The 25,674-nt window shown below is 35.0% G+C and overlaps 1 protein-coding gene across 1 annotated transcript in view; it reads right to left on the bottom strand.

The window, feature by feature from the left end:
• Positions 1 to 14,146, bottom strand: part of LOC149835965 (DHHC-type zinc finger family protein) — a 44,999-nt gene extending 30,853 nt beyond the window's left edge. Inside the window, exons 1-6 of the mRNA XM_090010732.1 lie at positions 13,982 to 14,146; positions 13,798 to 13,912; positions 8,334 to 8,408; positions 8,147 to 8,209; positions 7,842 to 7,979; positions 7,657 to 7,690 (exon numbers count right to left, since the gene is read on the bottom strand). Coding sequence (XP_089866858.1) covers positions 7,657 to 7,690; positions 7,842 to 7,979; positions 8,147 to 8,209; positions 8,334 to 8,408; positions 13,798 to 13,912; positions 13,982 to 14,075 — 519 coding nt within the window. The 5' untranslated portion in view covers positions 14,076 to 14,146. The remainder of the gene's footprint in view (positions 1 to 7,656; positions 7,691 to 7,841; positions 7,980 to 8,146; positions 8,210 to 8,333; positions 8,409 to 13,797; positions 13,913 to 13,981) is intronic.
• Positions 14,147 to 25,674: the final 11,528 nt, after the last annotated feature.

The following is a 25,674-nucleotide window of genomic DNA, read 5'->3' as shown; positions in this document are numbered from 1 at the left end:
ACTTGTTTATGCCAATTTTTCATGACCTTTTTTATGGCACACTAGCATTACCATGGGTATACATTTATATAAAAAAATGATATCAAAGATGCATTGATCCTTATCATGCTTATGCAAACTTGTATTGAAATATGCATGCTTTCATAAGCCTACGTGCACTCCATGACTCTAACACATTAGATAAAGCATGAAAATCGAATCCATTAAGAAACAAACTCATAATACACCATTTTTATCATGATAAAAATTCTGTTTTATCGTAAAACTAAGCATGTACAGAATTTTATTTGTGAAAAGACGAATAAAACCAAAACACATCCATGAAAATCGATATTCATCAAGAAGCTCTAAACAAACACCTCTACCATAAGTAAAAAATCTGTTTTAGCAAAAAGATACCATGTACATAAATTTATTTCTTTGAAAGGATGAAAAGAATCTAAAATACATCCATGGAGGAAGATCCACGAATCATCCTCTATGTGTTTTTACAAAAACATGGTTTTAAACACCTTTTCTATAGATTTTCATCAAATTATTGCATGAAAATCCAATCTATATCAATTTCTCACTTCATTCAAGAGAGAAAACCCATACCTTGAATAAAAAAGTGAAGAAAAATAGGGGTGAATGTTGAAAAACGTGAGTGGAGGGCTGGAGCAGCTCTCCTCCTCCTCTCCTTCCCTCTCTTTTCTTTCCTTCTCTCTTTTTTTCTCTCTTTCTCTTTCCTTCTTTTTTTTTAGGCTATTTATAAAGAAAATGGGGGGTTATACCCTCCCCCTTCTCCAGCCCTCTCTAAATGGGCTGGAGAAGGAGAGTTTCCTCCCTAGGACTTTCTCCCAAACTTTGTAAAAAAAAATCAACTCTCTTGTTTTGACTTTTTTTCAAAGTTTCCTAATTTTTCAAAAGTCCCTTATTAGAACCTTTCAAGCCTTTTTAGGCATGAGTACTTTTTAGGCATGAGTAAGGACTCTATTAAGAAGTCTCAACCAGCCATAAAAAATAAAATTCGAAAATAATTATAATTAATTAATTAATTATTTATTTATTTATTTATTTATTAAATAATTACTAATTATTTAGAAGTTTCCAAAAATAGCCAAAATAACTTAGGCTCAACCTTAGTTAACCCAAAATTAAAGCTTGTTATTGCATTTAAAGCTAGAAAAACGTTGGGCATGGATTTGGATCTGGATCTAACATCCAAATCCATTTTCAAAAATCCAAATAAATTTTGGACTGGACCAAATCAAGATTAATATGGGTTTTCGATAGAGTCCAAATCCATATTAATTTGGATCAAATCCATCGGATCCAATCTGATCGAACTCCGGATCCAAACCGACAAACTGCTCCTTTTTCGAAAAAATGCAAATTTCGGGCCAACCAAAACTCAAATTCGAAAAAGTGACATACCGTTGCGCTCAACATGTCGAGACGCATCCAACGACATATTACATGAATATCAAATTCCGAATTTCAGCCGAAAATAACTTGAATTTCGCTTGAATTTAAAAGTTGAAAATAAAACTCATTCTCATGTTTCGATTGGCTCCTCTCGACTTAGCTGATGAGATCTGGGCCAAGCCCAGACTCAAAAGCATCAATTTAAGATCGAGGTTCAAACGATTTTTCTTCTATATTTAGCGAAATTTTTGAAAAACCTGAAAACGGCTAAGTATGAAAATACGTGATATTACAGCCCCTGCTACAAACATCCACCAACAAAGACATAGTTTTCCATCTCCAGATTACTATAATGCCAAACAGCCAACTATTGTAGGAATGACAAGTAACCAGGGTCTGTTTGCTTCACAGAAAAACATTAGCAGGGAAGAAAGATGTGAACAGTTCTGGATCATCACTGACTATATTCCAAATATTCGCTGACAAAAGAACTTTACAAGACTCTCTTGCCCAACGTTTATCATTTGCTAGGTTTGAAAACAAAAACTACTCGGCCTTATTTTCTTTCCAGCCAATAGTTATCTTCCCCCCTTGCTGATGAACTTGATAAACAAAGGATTAGAAGCAGCTTGTGCAATATGAAAGATGGTCAAATCAAGAGGTTCCATAAATTTTTAGCGATGGAGTTGAATATTGTGTTGGTCAGGAACAGGAAGACTTTTTTTTTCAATTGCCTTCAAAGAGCAACAAAATCCTATTTCTCACAGTCTCGGGACTTCCACTTCCCAAAAATTAGCTTTGCCAGAAGGATTTGGTCACGTAGACCCTCCATGGTCCATGCATCCATCTGTAAACCTATCTGTTTATTAATCAGCTAACTGCGTAAATGTACATGTATACCTACATGCATGGTTGGCATTCTCAGAACTCGGTATCAGATCGGCCAAACCTAACTCAGTGACTCGGGTGAGTCAAGATTTTTTATTTAATTTATCAAAAATTAATGAACATATATTTTATATATAAAAAAAACTTTTTTCAAAGAATATATCCATTTAAAATATGAATTTTTCATATAAATACAAATATTACATTATTAAATATATTATATATTTAACACACTTATATATATACACATATATATAAAGCCAAATATTTTAGTGTTTCATAAGACTTGTAGATATTCTTCTTTTTCTTAAAAATAAGCAAATATTTGGTTATCGCCTTAAATATAAAGAAAATATTTAAACATCTCAATATCTTATAATATTTTTGAGTTGATGGGTTCTATTCTATTTTTTTCTAGTTAAGAGAGATTTTCGTTGTTATGCTATTTTTAATATAAGTTTTTTATTATTTTTTTCGAGTTAGAAGAACCTAGCAACCTTGTGTAGTGTTCCATCTCTTGGTGATAGTACTCTTGTCATGTGTAGATATTCTTCTTTTTTCTTAAAAATAAGCAAAATATTTGATTATATCCTTAAATATAAAGAAAATATTTAATCATCTCAATATCTTATAATATTTTTGGGTTGATGGGTTCTATTCTATTTTTTCCTAGTTAAGAGACCTTTTTGTTGCTATGTTATTTTTAATATAAGTTTTTTATTATTTTTTTCTAGTTAGAAGAACCTAGCAACCTTGCCTAGTGCTCCGTCTCTTGGTGATAGTACTCTTGTCATGTGTAGATATTCTTTTTTTTTTCTTAAAAATAAGCAAAATATTTGATTATATCCTTAAATATAAAGAAAATATTTAATCATCTCAATATCTTATAATATTTTTGGGTTGATGGGTTCTATTCTATTTTTTTCCTAGTTAAGAGAGCTTTTTGCTGTTATGTTATTTTTAATATAAGTTTTTTATTTTATTTTTTTTCTAGTTAGAAGAACCTAGCAACCTTGCCTAGTGTTTCGTCTATTGGTGATAGTACTCTTGTCATGTGTAGATATTATTCTTTTTCTTAAAAATAAGCAAAATATTTTATTATATCCTTAAATATAAAGAAAACATTTAATCATCTCAATATCTTATAATATTTTTGGGTTGGTGGGTTCTATTCTATTGTTTTCCTAGTTAAGAGAGCTTTTCGTTGTTATGTTATTTTTAATATAAGATTTTTATTATTTTTTTCTACTTAGAAGAACCTAGCAACCTTGCCTAGTGTTTCATCTCTTGGTGCTAGTACTCTTGTCATGTGTAGTATCATGTATGGGCAGAAAAATAGTCCCATATCGATGGGAAAGGGTGGAAGGCTTATCTAGCATGTATTATAAATAGGCCTTTCACTCACCCAAATACACACGTCCTACTTTTGGTAAGGGCTTTAAAAGTAGCATTGAAGGCTATACCTTTAATTTACCTTTTTGCACATTTAAAAGCAAATGTTTTTTTGTTTTCATATTTGAGTGTTTTTTTTTATTGAGTTTTAGCTCCGACTCAACTGACTCGGCCAAGTCAATGGTAAAACTCGTTGACTCAGCCAAGTTTTGATTGACTCGGTTGACTTTGATCTAAACATATGTCACATAGACCCGGTAAAAGGCCCCACCACGTACTTGTGTTGACACGGGTTTCAATACCGAGCATGGCACGGGTATGTGTTGGGCTTAGAGCGGGTCGAGTCCAACTGAGACCCAACTCTCTCTTTTCTTTTCTTTTCTTTTCTTTTTCTATTTTTTTCCTGTCTCCACCATAGCCAACCGGAGAAGGAGGAGGAGGGGAGGAGAAAGACTCCACCCTAGCTAGCGAGAGAAGAATGAGGGGAGGAGAAAGAGGAAGAAAAAGAGCATAAGCAAAAGAAGAGAGAGAGAGAGAGAGGTACCTACCTCCTCCTTGCTTCTTCGTTTTCTTCTTCTCTTGCGCGTTATCCTTCATATACAAAGAGAGACAAAGAGGGGCAGTGGGTACGGGGTCCTCCTCCTCCTCCTAATTCTTCTTCATCGCATCGAGAGAGAGAGAGAGAGAGCAATAGCAACAGCTTCTCGTTCTTCTTCTTCACATTGAGATCGAGTAAAAGAGAGAGCAGCAGCAGCAGCTCCTCCTTCTCGTTCTTCTTCTTCACATCGAGAGAGAGAGAGAGAGAGTGTGTGTGTGTGTGTGTGTGTGCACGCATGTGAGGCAGTGGGAATGGGAATGGGGGTTACAAAGTACCCCCTTCCCTTAAAAATAAAGACAATTTCAATCACCCCCCTATTTTAAAAAAAAATCATTTTATCCCCTGTAAAAAAGAAAAGACATAAACATCTCCTTTGAAACATTTTTAAATGAAACAAACATCCCCCACCACACACACACACATACATATATATAGTCGTGCCCCTGTACCCATTTTTTAAACTTGTTGGGTCGTACCCGCACTCGTACACGTACATGTGTGACATAGGTCTAAACCGAGATAATTTAGTTTTTTAACTCAGCTTGGTGCCGATACGAGTTAACTCGGCCGAGTCACGAATTGACTCGCAAAGTTTTCCAACTATGCCTACATGCGTACATATATACAGACATAGATGTACATATGTGTGTGCACCTATGTCACAGGGATTTGGCCAACCAGGTGCCGCACCCGCGTCGACGTGACGCGATGCGGGTGCGCGTGCGGTCAACCCAACCCTGGGTGCGGTCAACGCACCCAAGGTCATTTATGTCCAACTTTTGGACCTGAAAAAAAAAGAGGCCCGCTGAAATGGGCATGACAGCCAGAAAACTTAGGAACTGGTTTGTCAACATGGCGAGTTTCGAGACACAGCTCTTCAACTTTCTTTATGGCAACCACATGTCGTAGCCAACTACCAAGGAGTCTCTTCCCGGAATCATTTATCTGGGTCAAGCGCAGGCTAAACCTACGAAGGTGTCTGGTTCAACAAGAATCGATTGACAGCGGTAAAGAGATCGGTTCCTTCTAGCGGCGAGTGCGACTCGCTGAGCTTCTTCTGTCTCTTGAGTTGCTTCGTGGTCGAAGGGAAATGATCTTCATCGAAATCTGCGGAGGGGATTGCGATCGGGAGATACCTCCATCTCTTGGACAGGATGTTGGTCCTCACCGCAACTTTGATGGGGAGTGAATCAGGCAATGCATTGATACTACATCTGATGGCTTTCTTCATCATTCTCACCTTTTACTGAAGATCTGACACCTCTCGTAGTTGATGAGAGCTTAACTTTTCATGAAAATTTGGATGGTCTCAGAGAACAACCATACTGTACCCTGAAAATTGAAGAGAGCACAGATGGTTTTGTGAAAATAGAGGGTTCAGGAAGGCGAAAGGGTAATGATGCCCATGTTGGCCTGTACAGATTGCAGTCCATTGTACCTGCCTATAAATATTAAATCAGATTTTGATTTCCTTCCGAGATATGCATTGGGTTGGAGGTTACGTACTACAAAAATTAATACAAAATATCTCAAGCCAATGAGCTGCCAGATTTTGGGGCAGGATGTAATGATCATGGACAATACAGCCTTTCTTCAGGGATGACCAGCTTGGTTACCATTCAAAAGTAGCTCAGTTACGGAATTAGGAGAGAATAACTAAAAGAGTTGGATGGAAAACCAAGCATATATGTCCTGGCCAGGGGGGAAATGGGGTCTCGCCCCGTTTGGACCGGTGTTCATACCTTATTTGGTTCTTTTACATGTAATCAGATATCCATCAAATCCTGATATTTGTTTGATTCAATAGCAAAAAAATTAAAACCATATATGCATCCAGCAGTGCTCGATTAAACTATTAAACTCGGCTCAGACCAGTAGAGCTTAATGAAGCTTTGAAACTCGATTAAGCTTGGTTAATACAGTCTTATAATGATGAATTTTAGCATATATATAATTTTTGTTTTTTAAAATGTACTCACGATAATTGTTTTTTATTTTATTAGTGTTATTGTTGTTAATTGTTAAAACTTCAAAATTGTATATATATATATATATATATATATATAATTTTTTATATTTTCGCCCTCCACACCCCCGCACCCCCACACCCAAGTTTTTTTTAAAATGCCGCATCCCCGCACCCGCACCCATGTGACATAGGTGTGCACATGTATGTATGTACTTTTGCATCTAAATATGTAGATCTCCATATATATGTATATGTGTGTGTACATACATGAATGTGCATAGTACACCTTAGAGTTGCTAACTTAGAGTCTTTTGCGGGCATTAACAAGTTCCCCATAAATTTACACTCCTAATGAATCTGAAAAGAACATAGCGGTTGCATGCATTATTTTTTTTTCATGATAGGCATTATAGCGCTTTTATAAAAGTAAAAGAATCATGCATTTACAGAGTACAGCTAATAAATGTCAATTACTATATATGATAACTAAAATGCCTATGGTGAGACAACTAACATATGGAACCATCATGACATTTTTAAATTCCATGAAAGAGAACATACATGCACATGCAAACACACATGCACACAAATCAGACAAGCAACTTATAAGCTGATTTTGTACTACTCAAGCTCAGTTTGTGAATCAAGGATTCTGAAAACCTGGATAAGCTCAGACTCGAAATTAGTAACTAGACAAGTCCAAGTTGTTTGCAAATGGCCCAACTCATTGTGCACCTATTACCAATATGTTCTCTAAACAAACAAAAAAATCCACTAGAATAGCAGGCTTTTGGGAATCAAAAGATTCAAAACCACTAGAATAACAGGTTCATATTAATTATGCTCAGAGACTTTTTGCTTGCATATGCACAGATTAGCATGGCATCAGAATATCCCAACTTAGCCCAAGCCTTAAGGTTCAGTCAGGTTCCATGTCACATCTATCATCCAGGATTTTACTATCCTCCAAACTTCTGAGTCCATCATAAAGTCTTATGGGATACAACAGATTGGCGAGCAAGCCAAGAAGTAAACGCACCAGGAATACCCATGGCCCAGTAAAATGCTGTCCAAGCAGACTTCTACATGCTTCTGGTAAAACTCTACTTTTCTCCAAATTTCTTACATATCTCCTAGGCATTGATAGAGCAACTATTAAAAATACTTGTTACCACCACCAAAGTAGTTAGAGGCAATGACTGAAGGTATAGTGATCTAAAAAAAAGGTAATAGCTATCACTGTTCTGGTTAATCAGCTTACATAGTAACTGACAGAAATGTAGGGAAGTGCAAAGTCTCCATCCCATGAGATTATATTTATATATAACTTTAGAACCAACATGTAGACTCTACACTATAACATGGTAAGATACAAAGTAACAAAGTGGGTATGTAACATTACCTGCAGAAGGTTGCAATATGAACAAGTCCAGTTTCTGTCACAAACAATTTGAACAACTTAGATAGGTCACCAAATACCGATAATTCGCAAGCTAATACAAAAGAAGCTTTGATTTGCTTACAGAAAGGTGCAATATTGACTTTCAAAAGAAAAGGAACTAGGCAACATATTACACTGAATATTACCTGCTTGATGAACCAGATGGATACATATCCATGACCATCTTCACCCAGGCTGTGGCATTAGCTTCAGAATAGTTCCAACTCGATTGATGACTATCAACAGAATAACTGTAGCTTCCAGTTTTGCTTGAAGCAGACTGTCTTTGCTTAATGATCAAAACAGAATTATAAGTAATAAGCTGCTCTACTTTATCAAAAACATGTGCAGAGATAAACCCATTTCCCAAGAGCTAGCATGCCAACAACTATTCAATACAAGACAATGGGTTATGAACATAAAAAAAAGGCAAGAAAGCACGGGTCCTTACTTCAAATTTGTTGATGCTTTTGTTTGGATCTCATCCATGGCCCTCATTGCATCAAGCACATAACTAACACCAACAGCAGTTACTAAAATTACATTTTCCGGTTTTTCATAAACCAACAAATATTTCTTTAGATTAAATTTAAATGGACCATAAAATTATACATCTTTTGTAAGGAGGTCATGATTACCCTGGAGATGAGCAAGATGTATAGAAATATTGAACCAAGGTTGCAACAAACAGCAACAGGTATATTGCCGTATACCTGAAATTTATCGCAAAGAGTGAGAGCAGCATGGATGAAGAAAATCATATGCATGATTGCATCTTGTATACAAAGAAGAGTTTTACATTTTGTATAACTATAAAATCTTGAAAGTACAGGCAACACCCATGAAATTATTGATGTTCCCTTGACAAGAGAAGCTACCGATACTTCAACAAATCACAAATGTAACTCAAGCATCAAGAATACAAAATCATTTGACACAATGCTGGAAGCCTAGTATTCTTTCTTCTGCAATATTATGCCTGAGTTGTCTAAACAGTTGCATCACATATGCTACACAAGAGTTATGTAATTAGCCATCTTCTCATATGTCTGAGGACTGTCTTTCACAGACTTCTAGCCATTATATGCACCTGGAATATTCATGATCACACATTAGGATTCTTATAAAATAACAACTTATTAAAGATATGAAAATAAGACCAATGGAAAAATCAACACTCTCGTGTAGTGATCCTTCTTTTCAACAGGAGTGCATATTTTAGACTCTCATAACAACAAAGTTCAATCTGCATTTAGAAATAGTTCGCCATGGACCTTATCTTCAAGTCCACCTGGTTATGTGCTCATATGTCCAAGGAGATGGTAAAAAAAAGGAACTACAAATGAGCATGAGATGATTCATAGACTTTAATCAACATTCCAATGATGGCATTGCATCAACTGGATATATGCACATGGGAGCCACAAAAGGCAGCACCATGGGCAAGAAAAATGGCATGTGAAGTCTTGTTTCAGGCTCTTTTATCGTTTTTCTCCTTTACAATACAAGTTAATTCCTCCTACAAATTCTATTGATGTCTGTACAAAACCAAATTCAAAAACTGGCTCACAGAACTATTAGAAGTGTAATCAACCTAACTAATTAAATAAATTGTGCATTCTAAAGAAAGAAAATGATAACTATTTGAACCTAAAGTACATATTGCATCATTAATCTTTGTCAACACAACTCTTGTTTGATGATTGTTAACAATGTTAAGTGGGAATCAATATGAAAAAACAGACTTCCAATGCATGGACTAAGACACTTAATGTAATATCTCGCAACTTTTTGCCTAATTATAAATTTAATAAATATAATTTTTATTAAATAAATATATTTTCGTAATACAATATATAATATATATATATATATATATATTAGTGGCTGACATTAAATGGATCCCGATTTGGATCTTGGACCCTTTGGGTCAAGATCCACGTTCCATTGGTGTGTGGATAAATAGGCTTTTACAAGTAAATTATAATAATATTAATAGACAATATATAGAGAGATATTATATATATATATTATTAGAGTTTTGTTTAGATAGGATTTCATTAAAGGAATAGAAATCTTTCTAAAAAGGACGTCCACTTTAGAAGACGAGCCCTTTTCAGTTTATAAAACCAGGTGTGAGCCTCTCTCTCAATCACAGTTTTGAGAGAGAGAGGGTTGTACAGGGAGTTGTACCAAGATATATATATATAGAGAGAGAGAGAGAGAGCAGCGGTGAGAGGGCAGCAGCCTCGTTCTCTTCATCGTCTTCAACACCTCCTTCTTCCTTCTTTTCTTCTTCTTTTTGCGAATCTGCAGCAAAGGTAAAGGTTCTTCTCTTATTCCAATTGACAAGGGAGTGAGCATGAATCGGGTCACATATGGTTTTAAGAGAGATCAAATCTGTGTTTCCATACACAGATTTTCGATTTTCCAAATTTTGTTTCCTTGACTATTCCAAATACCGATCTTGATTAGGATTTAGAAGGGCCTGAACAGTCAAATCTATAAAAGTTTTAATGCTAATTAGGTTGCTGCAATTGTTTGTGATGGGATTGATTTATTTGAGTCATTATTAACCTGGGACTTCCATTGATTTGAATGCATGATGGGTTCTTGAACCTATTAAAAAACTGGTTTCTGAATCTACAACTGTTTGGGGTTTGATCAGTGATCTAAAATGGGTTTGAGTATGATTTTAGTTAGGTCGTATACCTCTGTACAGATTTCTTGTGCTGTGACTTTTTTACAAGCTAACTTAAGCATGATTCAGACCATAGCGTCAAATCTAGAAAAAAGTTTCCTGCATTCTTAGTGTTGATCAATATGAGTCAATTTGACTTTGTTAATAATCTTGAACAGGTTGTCTTTCCATGCCCAGGGTCACACATATTCAGATTTTTCGCATGCTCAGAGTTTCGCATACTCTGGTTTTGTTTCCTGTGCATTGACGGTTACTTTTCATACATGATTCTTGTACAGATTTTAGTGTGTAGTATCATGATAGGATCTGACTTTTTCTTGGATGATATTTTAATATTATGTAAGGTTATATCATACTCATATTCGTGGTATGATAAATGTTTCATAAGTGTGAGTTAATTGATTGCTTATTTCAGATTCTTGGACAATAGGTATAAGTGTTTGTTTCGAATCTGATCTCATGCTTACGAATCTGATTTTCTTTCTGCATGTGTTGAATCGGATTTCAACAAAAGCTCGATTCTGATTTATGCAAGTGTTCAAATCTGACTTCTGATTTTGCGAATCTAGATTTATAAATATGATTTATAAGTTGTGATTACACATTTAAGCATTTAGATCTATTCCATGAGGCTGAATCCTGAACTTTCAAATATGGGTCTCTATTTAAATCTGTAAATCTGAATTTCTGTTTTGTAAGTTTGAGTTTTTACCTTGACTTAAAAATCCTGTTCATTTGGTACACAATCAGGGATCTCGATTTGGGAACATAAATTGCTTTTATGTTCGATAAACCTGGAACCATGTCAGAATTAACAAAATCTGATATTTTATCAAACCTATGCCAAAATTTAATTTATAAAAAACTGATTGTTTCCTACAATCTGATTTCTGTTAGAAATCAGTGAACCCTGTTTCGGTTGGCAGGGATCGGGTTGGACATCCATTCTAAAACTTGACATGTTTGGTTAACTATCACAGTGATTTGGAAATCAAATTACAAATCTGATTTTCTTGAAGTCCCTACAGTCTGAATTTCCATTGAACATGATAAAATCTGATTTTTTTTATCAGAAACTGTTAAAGATGAATTGTTTTGATATCTAATTAAACCTGAAAGTAATAGAAACTGATTTGGGTCGATTATGAAAGTTTGGATCTTCGGCTGACCTCAAAAAAACAAGATTTGTATTACAATATCCATTCATTTATGACCATGTAATGATGTTGTACCTTAAACACAAATTTGTATGTCTACGTGTGATTGTTGTTCACAGAAATTTGCAATGTCACTTAAATTTTATTAAATTGTATAGTGGTTAGGCCAGGTGCATATGTTGCTCATGAAATAACAAGTTTTAAATGCATTGCAAAATTATTTTATATTGCTTTTGAATTAATTACATTGTTGAAATTGACAAGTCAATGGCCCAAATTAGTTAATGCATGATGATTTGCATAATTGTTTTCATGTAAACAACTCTTAATTAATTAAGAATGGTAAAAGAGATCAAACGGTATAATAATTGTTCTTCTATGATGGCTCTTTGAAAATGTGAGAACCTTGGATGGTGTTCAGGAAGGACCATAAAGATACTAAACGTTGTGTGCATTATTTTCTCTAAGAACTCGATCTGTGATTCATGTTCTAAGCCATGGTTGTAGGAAACTCCCACCACTTTGCTTGGGGGTAGAGTTGCTAAACTTAACAACAGTTATTGGTATACCGAGAAAGTGACATCAACAGATGTTGATTTCCTTTTCGTCCCAGCATTACGTGTTGATTCCTAATGTTTTGATTAATGGTGTTAATTTCTGACGTCGGTCAAGGAACATGTGTGGGACCAAATTAATAAAACACAAATTGTGTGTTAAGATACTACTGAAGACCGCCTTTAACCTCGAGAATTTGGCCCATTTTTAGTATCCGCAAGTTTTATATAAGTGAAAATTTAATTGTGTGCATTAAGCAGGGACAAGCAAGGACATGCATGCAAAAGCAATACTGATAATTGAACTTAAAAAGTTATTCATGCATGTTGCATTGATTCATGCACCCTTAAATGTTTAATTTAACACGAGATTATTGGTTGTTTGAATTGAACTGCTTATATTGAAAGTTTGTTCTGAATATGTAATGTTTGTTTGAGCCCTCTTAAACTTATGTTTAATTTGATTTATGTTATTTTCCTTACTGTCGAATTTCAAAAGGGTCTCATACAAGAATTTTAGTTCTTACCCTATTTTTAAAAACCTTTTTCAAGTATTGAAGCACAATGATAAAGGGATCAGATTGTCGGAGGGACCGAGGGTTATGATATGGTGGCTCGAATTCTGACAGAATTGGGAGTTTATTGTTTTGAGAAAACTTATTGAATTCTAAATGGAGACTTTTTAATTAAATTCAATTCAATTTAAATTCATGATTTGATTTATTTTATGTGTGGGATGTACGTGGGGTTGTATATATTAAATCTGTAATGTGCCTCGGGTCCTTGAGATATCTTTTTGGAATGTTTTAAAATTATTTATTCGTTAAAAAAATCCGCAAAATTTTCAAGGGTCAGTTTAGGGTCGTTGCACTTAAGATATTCTCAACATCACATATCAAATTTCAGAGTGCGGACTAAAACTGAGGGGAACTTTTCTCTAGAGCTTTCAAACCCTTTTTAGTCATCCATTAACATTTCCAACACTAGTATTCCAATTTGATTAGACAAACAATCCCGACATTTTTTGGCTATGGCTCTCCAAGTTCCATGCTCCCACCAATAGAAACTTCTCTTAATTCCTAGTATGAATTTTCCCCATCCTGATTCCAACTTTCCATGAGTTTGGAAAGAGCAAAAATCATTTTATATAATATCAAGACTTTTATAAATTTGGGAAAGCAAGCATGCAAGCCCCTAGGCCACCTCTTCAGTAGCAACTATGGATGATTTTCACGATCTTCACAACCCAACTGCTTTCATGGGTATATACTTCACCCAATCACGTAGGAGGACGTGAAACACTTAGCTTTTCACAAACCGGACTGGTATCCTGCACCTTGTGTTCATGAAAGAAACATTCCACCGTGCCCCAGAGACACAGTTGAAGCATGCCCACCTATGTGCTTCTTTTACAATATGCTTGATCAATCTCATAGGTCATCTGAAAAGCACGATCAACATGGCTTAAACCTATATGTCCGGCATTTGTAGGGCATTTTAGACTTTAGAAAACATAGTGGTAGGAAAAGAACTGATTTAGATACACCCACTGATTTAGATAAGCGGGATAAGCAGGGGAAATTGCGGCGCCATTAGCCAATATCGCGATATCTCCAAACTAAATAAAGTAGAACAGATTAACGATGGTAACTGAAATAAATATAGAGAGCATGAAGCGTTAGGAGAATACCATGGATTGCGTCGAGTTGTATCGATGAGATCTCTGTCCAACAAAAACAGAACCCCCACAAAAACCAAGTGCATGATAACCAATGCCGCCTTCAGCCCCCATGATGCTCTCCGATCTGAAACCCGAAACCCACCAAGAATTTGATTCAGATGAACCATGGAGCGAGAGATAAAGAAAGAGATACCTGAATCGGCGAGGCAGGGGATCAATCGATAAATCCTCTGTGCTACACGTTCACGGGCCTCTCGAAAAGCGCCGCAAACACCATGAGTTGTCATCAGAAGCACCACTGAACCGCACCATCCATCCAGAAAGAAGGAAGAGAGAGAGAGAGAGAGAGCAAAAGACGCCCACGTCCTCCGCAGTAAATGAGATCAGAGTCACTCACCGTCGCTCTTACACACCTAACAAACCGCACCAACTTTGACCGTTCGGTTCGAACGGTTCGCTCAGTTGTTCTCGGTTGTCCTGGATATACCACCTACCCAGAAATGGGGTGGGATAAGTTGGGATATTCCTTTGCTCTTGGTAGTGAATGTGGAATATCTGTCCCACTTTTTCCAGATAACTGGGTACAACCAAACACCGTTTGGCCGCTGGACTCTACAGATGGACATTAATAGGTGTGGACACCAAGACAGGTACTCCAATGGGCTTCTCAGTGCTAGCCCTGGGATGGGTCAAGGCTTGGGCCCATCCCTGAAAGGAATGAACCCAGATCTGGCTCAACGTAGAACAAGTTTGAACACAGGTAAGGTCCAGTCAGTTAAAAAATTTTAATACAACAAAAATACTTGGGCTTATGCCCTAAATCTACAGAAACCAAGTCTGGCCTGCGTAGTGCCTAGTGCTTCCCCAAGCTAATCCAATTCTTGAGAGATCAGGCTTAGCCTAGACCCAAGGCCAATATGTATTGATCTTCAGGGGTTTGTTTGATGACTTGTCTAGTATTGGACGGAATGCACGAACAAAATGGATAGTGCATACGCTATGTCTATTTTGTAAACTGTATAATAGATTGTGCTCCTTGTATCCAACGTTTGTTTTACCCTTTGTGATGACAATACATGGATAATGGGTAGGGTAACTTAATTTTTGTTGATTGGATCTCAAAACTAAAAAAACTTAGAATTTGAGTCATTCGAGAAAAAATAAGAATCGATATTTTTTATATATATGATTTAATCAATGTTATGTCACAAAGCTTATCGTAAAAATATCAAACCCTAAAAGGAAATTAACTATAAAAAGTCAAATTATCAAATCTTATTAAATCATAAAACCTTAAAATGCAATAAAATAAATCATAAATAAACCTAAAAACCCTAGACTATAAAAAAATCATAAAATTAAATAAAAAAAAGTCTAATTCAAACCCTAAAAAAAGAAAAAAAATCCTAAATCAAATACATGAAAAACCCTAATCAAATTATAAAGTCTTAAAATGCAATAAAATATATCATAAATAAATAAAAAAAACATTAAACTATAAAAAAATATACAATTAAATATAAAATTCCTATTTCAAGACCTAACCAAAGAAAATAAAATATTCTTATTCAAATACAAGAAAAGCCCTAATCAAATTATAAAACCTTAAAATACAATAAAAAATATATTGAATCAACTAAAAAATCTAAACTATAATAAAAAACACCAAATTAAATAAAAATCCCTAATTCAAACACTAACCAAAGAAAAAAATATTTCTAATCAAATACAAAAAAAAATCCTAATCAAATTAACTATAAAAGGCTTTAATTTAAAAAAATGATTTTAATCCCTATTTGTAAAAAATCAAAGAAAAAACTCTAATCAATTCAAAAAAAACTCAAATCAAATTAACTATAAAAAGCTCTAATTTTAATTTTTAATTCAAATTTCAAACCAAAGAAAATCAAATTAACTACAAAAACTTTAATTTAAGATGATTCAAAGCACTAATAAATGAAAATCAAAGGAAAAACACTAATCAATTTCACTACAAAAATCCCTAATTTAAGAAATTTGTTTCAAAGCTTTAATCAAAGAAAATCAATGAAAAATTCTAATCAAATTAACTACAAAAATCCCTAATTTAAGATTTTTTATTCAAAGCACTAATTAATGAAAATAAAAAACCTAATCAATGAAAAAACATCAAATAATAGAAATTAAAAAATACAAAGAAAAATGAAGAAGAAGAAAAAGAACAAAGAAGACAAAAAAAAGGAAGGGGTGAAAATATCTTGTATTTTTTCCATGATTTTTTTAAGCCTGGAAAATTTAATTTTAAACTATATATTTGTATTTAATTGATAAAATCATGAGAAATTATGTAAATAGGAGGTGATGTCAGCTAGGTCTCGGCGTGGCCCAAAGCCTACTGACAAGAGTTATTTGAGCTAATTATAATTTGAGAAATTTTAAATTTTTAACCTTAAAATTTTAGGTTAAATTCAAACGAAGCTCAACATCGAAATTTAGGTATTACCACTGTTAGATCCGCCTCTGACCGTAGATCTCGTAGGACTTTTGTTTTCTCGAAATCGAAATATGGTTAGCTCAAAAAATATATTTTTCAAAAATGATTGGTCTCTATTTTTTATTTTTTTTGTAAGTTGGATCGAATCTATTTGATATAAGTTATTATGGATCTGGACCTAGTCTAGAATCCATATTGACTAGGATCTAGTCTACGTTGGGATCAAATTAGATTTGGATATAGATTTAGATCTTGGATCCAATCTTGATTGGAAATCCATCCAGGGCAATTTTAAAACTAACTTGAATTTAAAGTTTAAAATTTAACCAACTTTTAAATAAGTATAAGGATGAGGTAGAGTTCTATGTGGGATATAACTCTATCCATGACGAATTTCTAGAAGGGGCATCCCCCTTGAATATTCCTTAAGAACATTAATTAAAATAATTAAAATAATTAAAATAAGTTTTAAGAAAAAACTAGATGGATAAGAGTATAGAGTTCTACACCTAGTAGAACTCTACTCTTATAGAGGAGAATATAGAGGGGATATCACCCCCTCTCAAGAAGTGATGCAGAGCATCCAGAGGTTTAGAGCTCAGAAGCAGAGTTGGATCCCAATCCAACTCTCCAGACCCGATCTGGTCTGATAATTGCAAACTTTTTCTTCTTGTTTTCCCTCTTTCCCTTCCTAACCTCTATTCCATTTTTGAAGGGGAATAAAAGATAGAAAAGAAGAGAGAATGAGAAAAGAAAGAAAGAGAGAGGAACGCTTTTTGCAAAGGTCTCACTTGACCTTAATTTTGAAAATATTTAAAAATTACTTGCCTCCATTTTTAAAAAGTTTGCGGGAAAATGGAGAGACGGGATTCGCTCGTAGGTACGAGATTCGACTATTACTGGCGCCTTTACCAAAGGTAATCGAACCAAAGATCGAATTTATGCATTTTTACTTTGCTTAAATATTACCTAAGAATTTATTCTAAGTCTAAAAAATGTACAAAGAATCATGTTTGTGCGAATTCAAAGATATATGCTCTTTTTGATAAAGTAATTTAAAAATTTTGGGATTTTCCAAGTGATTCTGAAATAAATTTGATAATGTAGTGAATAAATTATTCAAAAAGTTGAAATTGATTTGAAAAAGTTAGACTTAAAACTTTGAGCAATGGATCTAGAAGAAGAGACTTAGAATTTCCAAGTCTAGAAATAGTCAAAGTTTTGAAAAAATGGATTTTGATTTTAAAGAAACAAGGAGAAAAGGAGATTTTTGAAATTTGAGATAGATTTTTTGAGAAAAAATGCAGTTTCAAAGTCAAAATGGACTTTGAATTTGAATGAATCGATTTTGAAAAAGAAATTCTTAATTTCAGAACTTGAAGCAAGAATTAAATTTGGATTTAGACTTCGAGAAATACTTTTGAAAATAAAAATTGAATCTGAAATCTGGAATCCTAAATGGAATAGGATCCAAAGTCTGGAATCCAAGATGAGATTGAATCCAAAATCTGGAATCCTAAATGGAATTGGATCCAAAGTCTGGAATCCAAGATGGGATTGAATCCAAAATCTAGAATCCTAAATGGAATTGGATACGAAGCTTGGAATCCAAGGTGGAGTTGAATCTGAAATCTGGAGTCCTAAATGGGACTGGATTCGAAGTCTGAGATCCAAGATGGAATTTGAATCCAAAATCTGGAATCCTAAATTGGATAAAATCTAAAGTCTGGAATCCTAAATGGGATTGGATTTGAAAATCTGAATCAAAGGTGGAATTGGGTTCTAAATCTAGAATCCAAGATGGAATTGAATTTTGAAAATCTTTAAGAGTGGAACTGGGTTTTGGAAATCCATATTTGAAAAAGTAGGCTTTAGACTTAGGGAAAAATTGAATTTTGAGATTCAGAATCAATCTCAAAACCTTGATTTTGAATTGAGAATCAAGACTCAATCTTTAGATGGAACTTTGGAGATTTCGAAAAATAAAGAATAAATTTGATGTTAAACTTGAATTTAAAAATCAGAAGATGAAACTGGGAATTTCAAAGTTAAATTGAACTTTGAAATTTGATCTAACATATTAATTTGAATTTGGAATTGAATCCTGAAAATGGATTTGGAATTTCAAAGTTGAATTGAACTTTGAAATTTAATTTGAATTGGAAATTGAATTTTGAATATAAAAATGAATTTAAAATTTCAAAGTCAAATTGGACTTTGAAATTAAAGTTTTGAATTTTTCAAATAAGATAAAATTTTATAATAGAAGAATTTGAATTTATAAGAATTGAAGATTGATTTAAGAAGTGAAGAAGATATTTGAAGAATTAACTCAAAATCACTTTAGATTTTGAAATAATATGAAAATAATTTTGAAAATATGATGTAATTCTATCCTAAATGATGAATGAATTAAAAGAATTTAAAATTGGGGTTGGAAAAGCATAATTTATTCTTTAAATGAATTGAAATAAGATTGAATATATAATACATTTGTGACTATGGTCATAAAATGTATTATATAATAATCATACTTAAATTCAGATGAAGAATAAAATATATTTTAGTGCCTTCATAGAGTTTGAAATGAAATTAACTCTCAATATATCCTCACTATGGCTATTGATATATATATTTTGAGTTAGTTTTAAATTAAACTCTGATAAAGGAAGAAAATATTTAGCAAAATGTAATGATTTTTTGAAAAGAGATCCAGTGTGGATCCAATTTTATTCCACAAAAGATGAAAATCCTAAGTTTTGTTTACACCTTGACTATGGCCATTGATGCAAATCGTCAACTTAGGATTTAATCACCTTTTATTAGAATGGTGCACATGTCATTCTTGTTCCACCATTTATGAATTTTGAAAAATAAAGGAGAAAATATCATGAAACAAACAATTCTAGAAGATATGTATGCTCATACATTCTAATCTAGGCTGGAAATGTAAGATTCTCATTATCATCTAGCTACTATAATTATTAAATTGAAACTGAAAATAACAAAGTCCTAATCTAAGAGAGGGAATCAACATTTTCATGTATCCCTGCAAAACAAAGTTAGTATAAAGCCAAAATGCAACCTGCTAAAACGAGAGACACAGGGGAAGGTGGAGTGTTACTACAATGAGAAATTGTAGCAGCAGGTGGAGGTAGGGTAGTTTTGCAAAAGAAGATGAAGAAAGTGTGGAAATGTTGTGAAGAAGGGTTGTAGGTGATATTCATGATGTGTTGTTGATGTAGAGGTTTTTATGCATACGAAACTGTGAGAGTGTTAGTACAGTGAAATACATGATAATGCACAGGTGGAGTAGGTGGAGCAGAGGCAGTTGTAACTAAGGTGCCTCAGCTATGAGATGCAAAAGCAAGATGCAGAGCTGAAGGGTGCGCTCTTGCTGTGAAGACAATGGATAGGGTGTACTGGTATTTGATGTATCGGATAATAGATATGCAATAGGTAAAAGGGTTGTGGTAAGTAATGGAAATGGAAAATTGCAAGAGGTGTAGTGAAGGCGAACACAAAAAAATGTTGTGTGGCAGTGAAGGGATGCTTGCAACAATTCCTTAGTTGCTATACCATGAACATACAGAAGATTACAACAACCATGAAGCTACTGTACTATGAGAACACAGGAAGTCATGGTGGCTGACATGCTGTGAAGGCATAGGAAATCGTGGCAGCTAGTACCAGACCTTCTTGGTTGAGAATAGCTCCAGCAGATCCCAACGTTCTCTTTAGCAAATCAAGATGAATAAAGTTTTACAACAACTTCAAGATGGAAATTAGTATTGAGCCAAACGAGCATTTCATAACAAAAGTGAACTCTAGGGAGGGAAGTGTCAAAACCTACTATAGACTAGTGTTATTTGTAAACTACTAATAATATACAACAAATAGCCATTCGCTTTCTACCGCGATACAGTAGATCAACAAATCAGAGGTTGACTTTGCTGCTGGAACCCCTTTTGCTCACGTGATCTCCAGGGGAATGGGTTGAGGTTTACATGCCTGTTGTGGGCGAGCCCTGGAAATCTAAGTTCACCACTTTTAGTAATATCTTGATATGTTCAGAAACATTGGTACCTAACCTCCAAGTTTGAGACTAAGAGTATCATTCTCTTTCAGACATATCTGATATTTTACCCAATGTAAAATACAAAAAAAAAAAATCTCTGACATCAATATGTATCATTCTTCAACCTGTGGTTTTCCTTTTAATGGGGATATGTGACACATGACCTGAGGATTAAAATGTGGATTGCTCACGAGAGTCACCAAAACAATATGTGAATGACACTAAGATACATGGGCAAGATAAATCTTCATCACTATTATAAAAAAAAATGCAATGATAAACGAGGGATTCAGCAGAAGACGAAATTAACAGGAAATCATACCTACAGTTCGAGATGATGACAAAACACAACATGCAGAGCAAAAAAAAAATCAAGGGGAAGAGCTAGGAAGTTGGGATGGATCTACATTATCTCAAATGAATCCATCATGAATAGATTCAATGAAATAAATCATAATGATTCTTGTTGGGCAATACCTTACCCAGATTCTGCAGCAAAGAGTAAACATGAAGGAAATATAAGAGCGAACACACAAAAGGCCACAGAGATCTAGAATGAAACATAATGTTCACATGGAAGTTTCAATGATGCCAAAGATGCAGAAGTAATGAAACGTAATGTTCACAGGGAAGTCTCAATGATGCCAAAGATGCAGGAGTTAATGTGGTGCGATCTTTAGTTAGATAGTGACCGATCAATTACGAGAGGACAACTCTTGTTGCAACGCTTGTGCCCAGACTGGACGAGAGGCAAGATAATCACACCACTGATGCTGGATAAGTAAATCATAACAATGGAAAAGAGAAAGAAGAAGAAAAAAAAAAACAATGCGACAAGCAAGATCAACAAAAAAAAAATATGTAGACAGAATGGGTTGGTGGATATCATTTGTGCAAGCGAAGTGGGGGGGCACTTACCGAAGTGTTGCAGAAAACCAAAGGGAGGAGGCTGATTCTCTTTCAGAGGAAACAAGAGAGAAGACTGATAGCTTCCCTTTGCATGCAGAGACTCCGAAAGAGGGGAGCAGAAGGAGGAGAGGGGCAGATTCTTAGATGGAAGGGCGAAGACCGGATCCCCAATCGACCTCTGCGCCTTCTGTTTTATAACAGGAGGCCATTACGCTTTTTACAAGGGAGGTCCAAAAGGTATTTTAAATTTTTTCAAAAAGTGGTTCCCTTTTAAGGATTTTCTACAAGATGGTTTTAAAATAAAAAAAAAAAACTTTCAAAAAGGGCTTTCTAAAAACCCATTTTTTTGTATTTTCTTTATATATTTATTGTTTTTTGGGTTCTTTTCTTTGTATTTGTTGATTTTTTGTATTTTTGACATAAAAACTTTAAAACTAGGGGAAAATAAGAGATTTAAAACTATTTTTTTGGAATTTTGAGAAATATTTACAAAAGAAGGGTTTTCTCAGAATTCGGGTTTGATCTTTGGAAATTTCTTCAGAAAATGGGTTTTGGTCTAAGATTTTGAAGAAATATTCGAGTTTTGGATCTCGAATCAAAAAATACAGAGTCGGGGATCTAACTAGATATCGGATGGACGATCTGAGCCTTTTAAGAATTTGTTTTTGGTATTTTTATAATTTCAATTTAAAAATTGGATAATATGGCTCAGAATTGGGTTTTGATAATGGATCTGAATCCAAGATTGAGTCAGATAAAACGTATTTCATTTCAGTAAAATCAGAAGAATAAACTGGATTTTAGATTTAAAAGTGACTCAATTACTTAAAAAATGGAGGCCAAGGGCAAAGGGGGAATATTTATAAAATTTTAAAAAATTTGGGGTGTTCACATATGGGAATCGCTACCCAAGGCGATCCATCTACTTGCAAGACATCCCCTGTCTTAGTGGATCCGCAATTTAGTATATGCTCGGCTTGATCATTCGCTTGATTCCATTACACTCTTCATGGAATCACATTTTGGATATTTTGTTGTCAATCCTTATTTGATGTAAATTTTATTTTATTTTTACTTTTTTAGGTGCCGGATTCTACGAATACAAATAGTTCTAGTGCCTCGTAGGATTGTTTTGCGGCACTAGAGGGTGTATGGGGTACTCATGGTAGTTTTTTTTTTTTCGATTTAAAAAACCTAATATCGTGAAGGTTTTTTTGAGAAAAAAATATCATTTGGATCTTTGATCTTATCCAAGATCCAAATCAACCCAAACCCTAATTGGTGCCACTTTGGGTTGGCCATATATAACCCCTTTTTGAATCAGTTTGACTGTAGGAGGACAAAAGGGGTTGTTGGACCTAGCGATCACTCTGCCTCGTCGTCGTCGTCCATGAACCGGCATGCTCTTCAGTGCGCTCTCCGATGTGCTCTCCAACGTCGCCATCCTCCAACGACCGCGCTGCCTCATCACCGTCCTCCGATATCATCCCTTCCATCATCCTCGAACTTCGTCGCCCTCCACGAAGAAGTCAGTTTAAATCGAGCGAGGTCGGTTTAAATTTCGAACAGGGAGAGAGGGAAAATTTTGCACGCTTGATGGGTCGGTTTAAATAAAAAATTAGCGACAGATTTAGCGAGAGAATTTTTTTGTCGCTAATTAGCGATGAAAAAAATTCCCTTGCTAAATTCATCGCTAAAAATAGTTTCTTATATTGAGAATTAGAGACAAAAAATTGGCGTCGCAAATCTGTCGCTCAGTAGCGATGGATTCATGATGAAATTTTCTCTAGCTAATCTGTCACAAATTTGCGATGAAAAAAATCCATCACAAATTTCCGTCGCTAATTAACATTTTTCTTGTAGTGGGAGGAATAATAATACCCATTTTCAAAATGAGACAACGCATTGGGCAAGTGGACTGCAACCATGGAAGAAGACCCCTCCTCTTTTTGTTTGATTGGGGCTGGGGGGCAACCCAATGATGGCCAACTCCTTGAGGGCTTAAGACCCCATGAAGGTCAACCATGGTGGGGGTCTTTTGCTGGAGAAGAAACAAAAAAAAATCAGAAAAAGGGAAGGGAAGAAGGAGTTGCAAGTTTTTTTTTTGGAGAGAAAGGGAACATCGGTGTGAGAGGAATCCCCTTATGGCTGTAAAGAACGACTAGGGGTCGGTTGTGGTTGCTCTAGTTCATGAGTGCTGAAATCTTGAGAGGCTAACAACAGGTTATTACTTAAGGAAATCAGTTGGTGACAACTGCTGCCCAACAACACTCCTTCTTGACCTTCACACGACTATGGTATTTGATTTCCTCATCACTCTTCTTGTTGACAATTACTAATATTGTTGCTTGGTGAATGAAATTTGTCAAATTTTGTTATTATTATCTGAAAGCATGCACGTGGTGTGCGTGAGTTACTGAGTGAGACTCTTGTTCGTGTTTTGTGGTTGAACTTATCGAGTTTTTTCCATTTTATTTTCTGTCAAAACAATTTGATTCTCGGTTTTGGAGTAGTCAGAGAAAACTCCAAAGAATCGACTGTATCTGCTAAGATACTAGTCTAATTTCGGCGTTATTAAACTTTCTGAAAAGGTAAGACACAAACCTACAACATTGTTGTTGAGGTCGTTGCCTGATTCGGTTGGCAAGGTCTCGGAAATTCCCTGTCAAGTAGTCATTCAGACAAAGCTTATCAACTCTTGTCCCATCCAGAACATTGTAAACAATGTTTTGTATTTTGGGGATTTCTCACGATTCCCTTAATGAAAATTTGATCCATTTGATTTTGTAGAAAGCTAAGACAAAGATCTAAATTTTTTATGTTTTCTATTTTAATCGATTCAGCTCGAAAGTAGTCCAAAAAAATCTATCTTTCTGTACTTTTCTTAAGTTTGAATATAATATTCATTGTTAGAGCATTCTATATATGGAGTCATAATTTTTGAATATCTGAATATTTGTGATGTGAAATCGAAATCTAAAAGTTATTATAGGTAGCTGACATCCGTCCACACCATAGTGAAGTTTAAGGTTTCTTCTGAAACCCTCGTCTGAGTGCTTGAATCTAGGGTGATTCACGCTGCCAACTAGAACCCAATTAGCAAGTTAGGCTAGTTAGCAACTAGTTCAATAGAGATTTTAAAATTCAATAGAGGTGCATATGTTTGCTAAAAAATTATGAGCCATAGCTTTATGGAAAGGTTTGAATCAGACATTCAGTTCATCTACTGAGAGTTTTCGCAAACTCCGTTGTCTGAGGAGTCAAAACTCTCTTCGAATAGGCTATCCACTGAACCCGAGGAGCCTGTCACAGATTTGACTATCAGTCCCGGTTTCGAGTCCGTGGAGAAGACATTCTTCATCTGAATCTAGTGATCTCAAATTTGTTGGAAAGGTGTGCAAATCATGCACAACTTTCCTTTGGACCACCTTTATCGAAACAGAGCACACAAGTCCCAAAGATCTTGTTTCTCAGAGTTCTATTCGAACTCATCTTAGTGAAAAACTTTTGCGCGTATTGAGATCTGTTTGGATACTGGATCAGTGCATACCGAATCCACATCATTTTGGTATTAGACCGAGGGTTGCCGGATTTCTTAATCTGACATGATTCCTAGTGTGGGGGGAAGTCAAAATTTTTTTAGGTACCATTCACCATGGTGGGTCGAATGGGCGGTCAGGGTCAAAATGACCTTAATAGGGGTAGAGATGAATGTGACCAGCGGTACAAAGTTCAAGATCTTCAAAGGCAACTCACCAAAGTTAGGCATCAAATTAAAGAATTAACTCATCAACTTGCTGAAAGCGTGAAAACACAAGAACGGCGAGTGAAGTAAAGTCCACATGGTTCCCGAGGAACATGTGAGACCCAAACTTTTGATTCTCACGATGACTTTGAGTCAAATTGCCACAACCCAGAAAAGAAGAGATAACTTCCAACCGAGGAGATCACATTAGGATTTTGGTCTCCGTTTCGAAATACCAGAATTCAAGGGAACTGGAACTTTCGAAGAGTTCTTAGATTGGATTAACGAAGTTCGTAAAATCTTAGAGTTCAAGGAAGTTCTAGAAGATCATCATGTGGGATTGATATCCCTCAAATTGAAGGGTTGAGCTGCGGCCTGGTAGAGACAACTCAAACAAATGCGCGGACATCAAGGTTGTGCATTGATTGAGCGTTGGGAGCACATGGAGCAGAAACTTCGAGCTTAATTTCTGCCATTGAACTATCACTGAGAACTCTATCATAAATACCATAGTCTGAAACAAGGAACTGGATCGATGGATTAGCACATCGAAGATTTTCATGATCTCATTGCACGAAACAACATCCGTGAAAGTGATGAGCAATTAGTCTCAAAGTACATTGGAGGTCTAAATTTCCAATTATAAGATATGTAAACACCCCAAATTTTTCTTGTTTACTT

This window comes from Nuphar pumila, chromosome 6, assembly GCF_984573655.1.
Source record: "Nuphar pumila chromosome 6, dmNupPumi1.hap1.1, whole genome shotgun sequence".
Lineage (NCBI taxonomy): Eukaryota > Viridiplantae > Streptophyta > Magnoliopsida > Nymphaeales > Nymphaeaceae > Nuphar > Nuphar pumila.
This window is presented reverse-complemented; position numbering and strand designations above follow the sequence as displayed.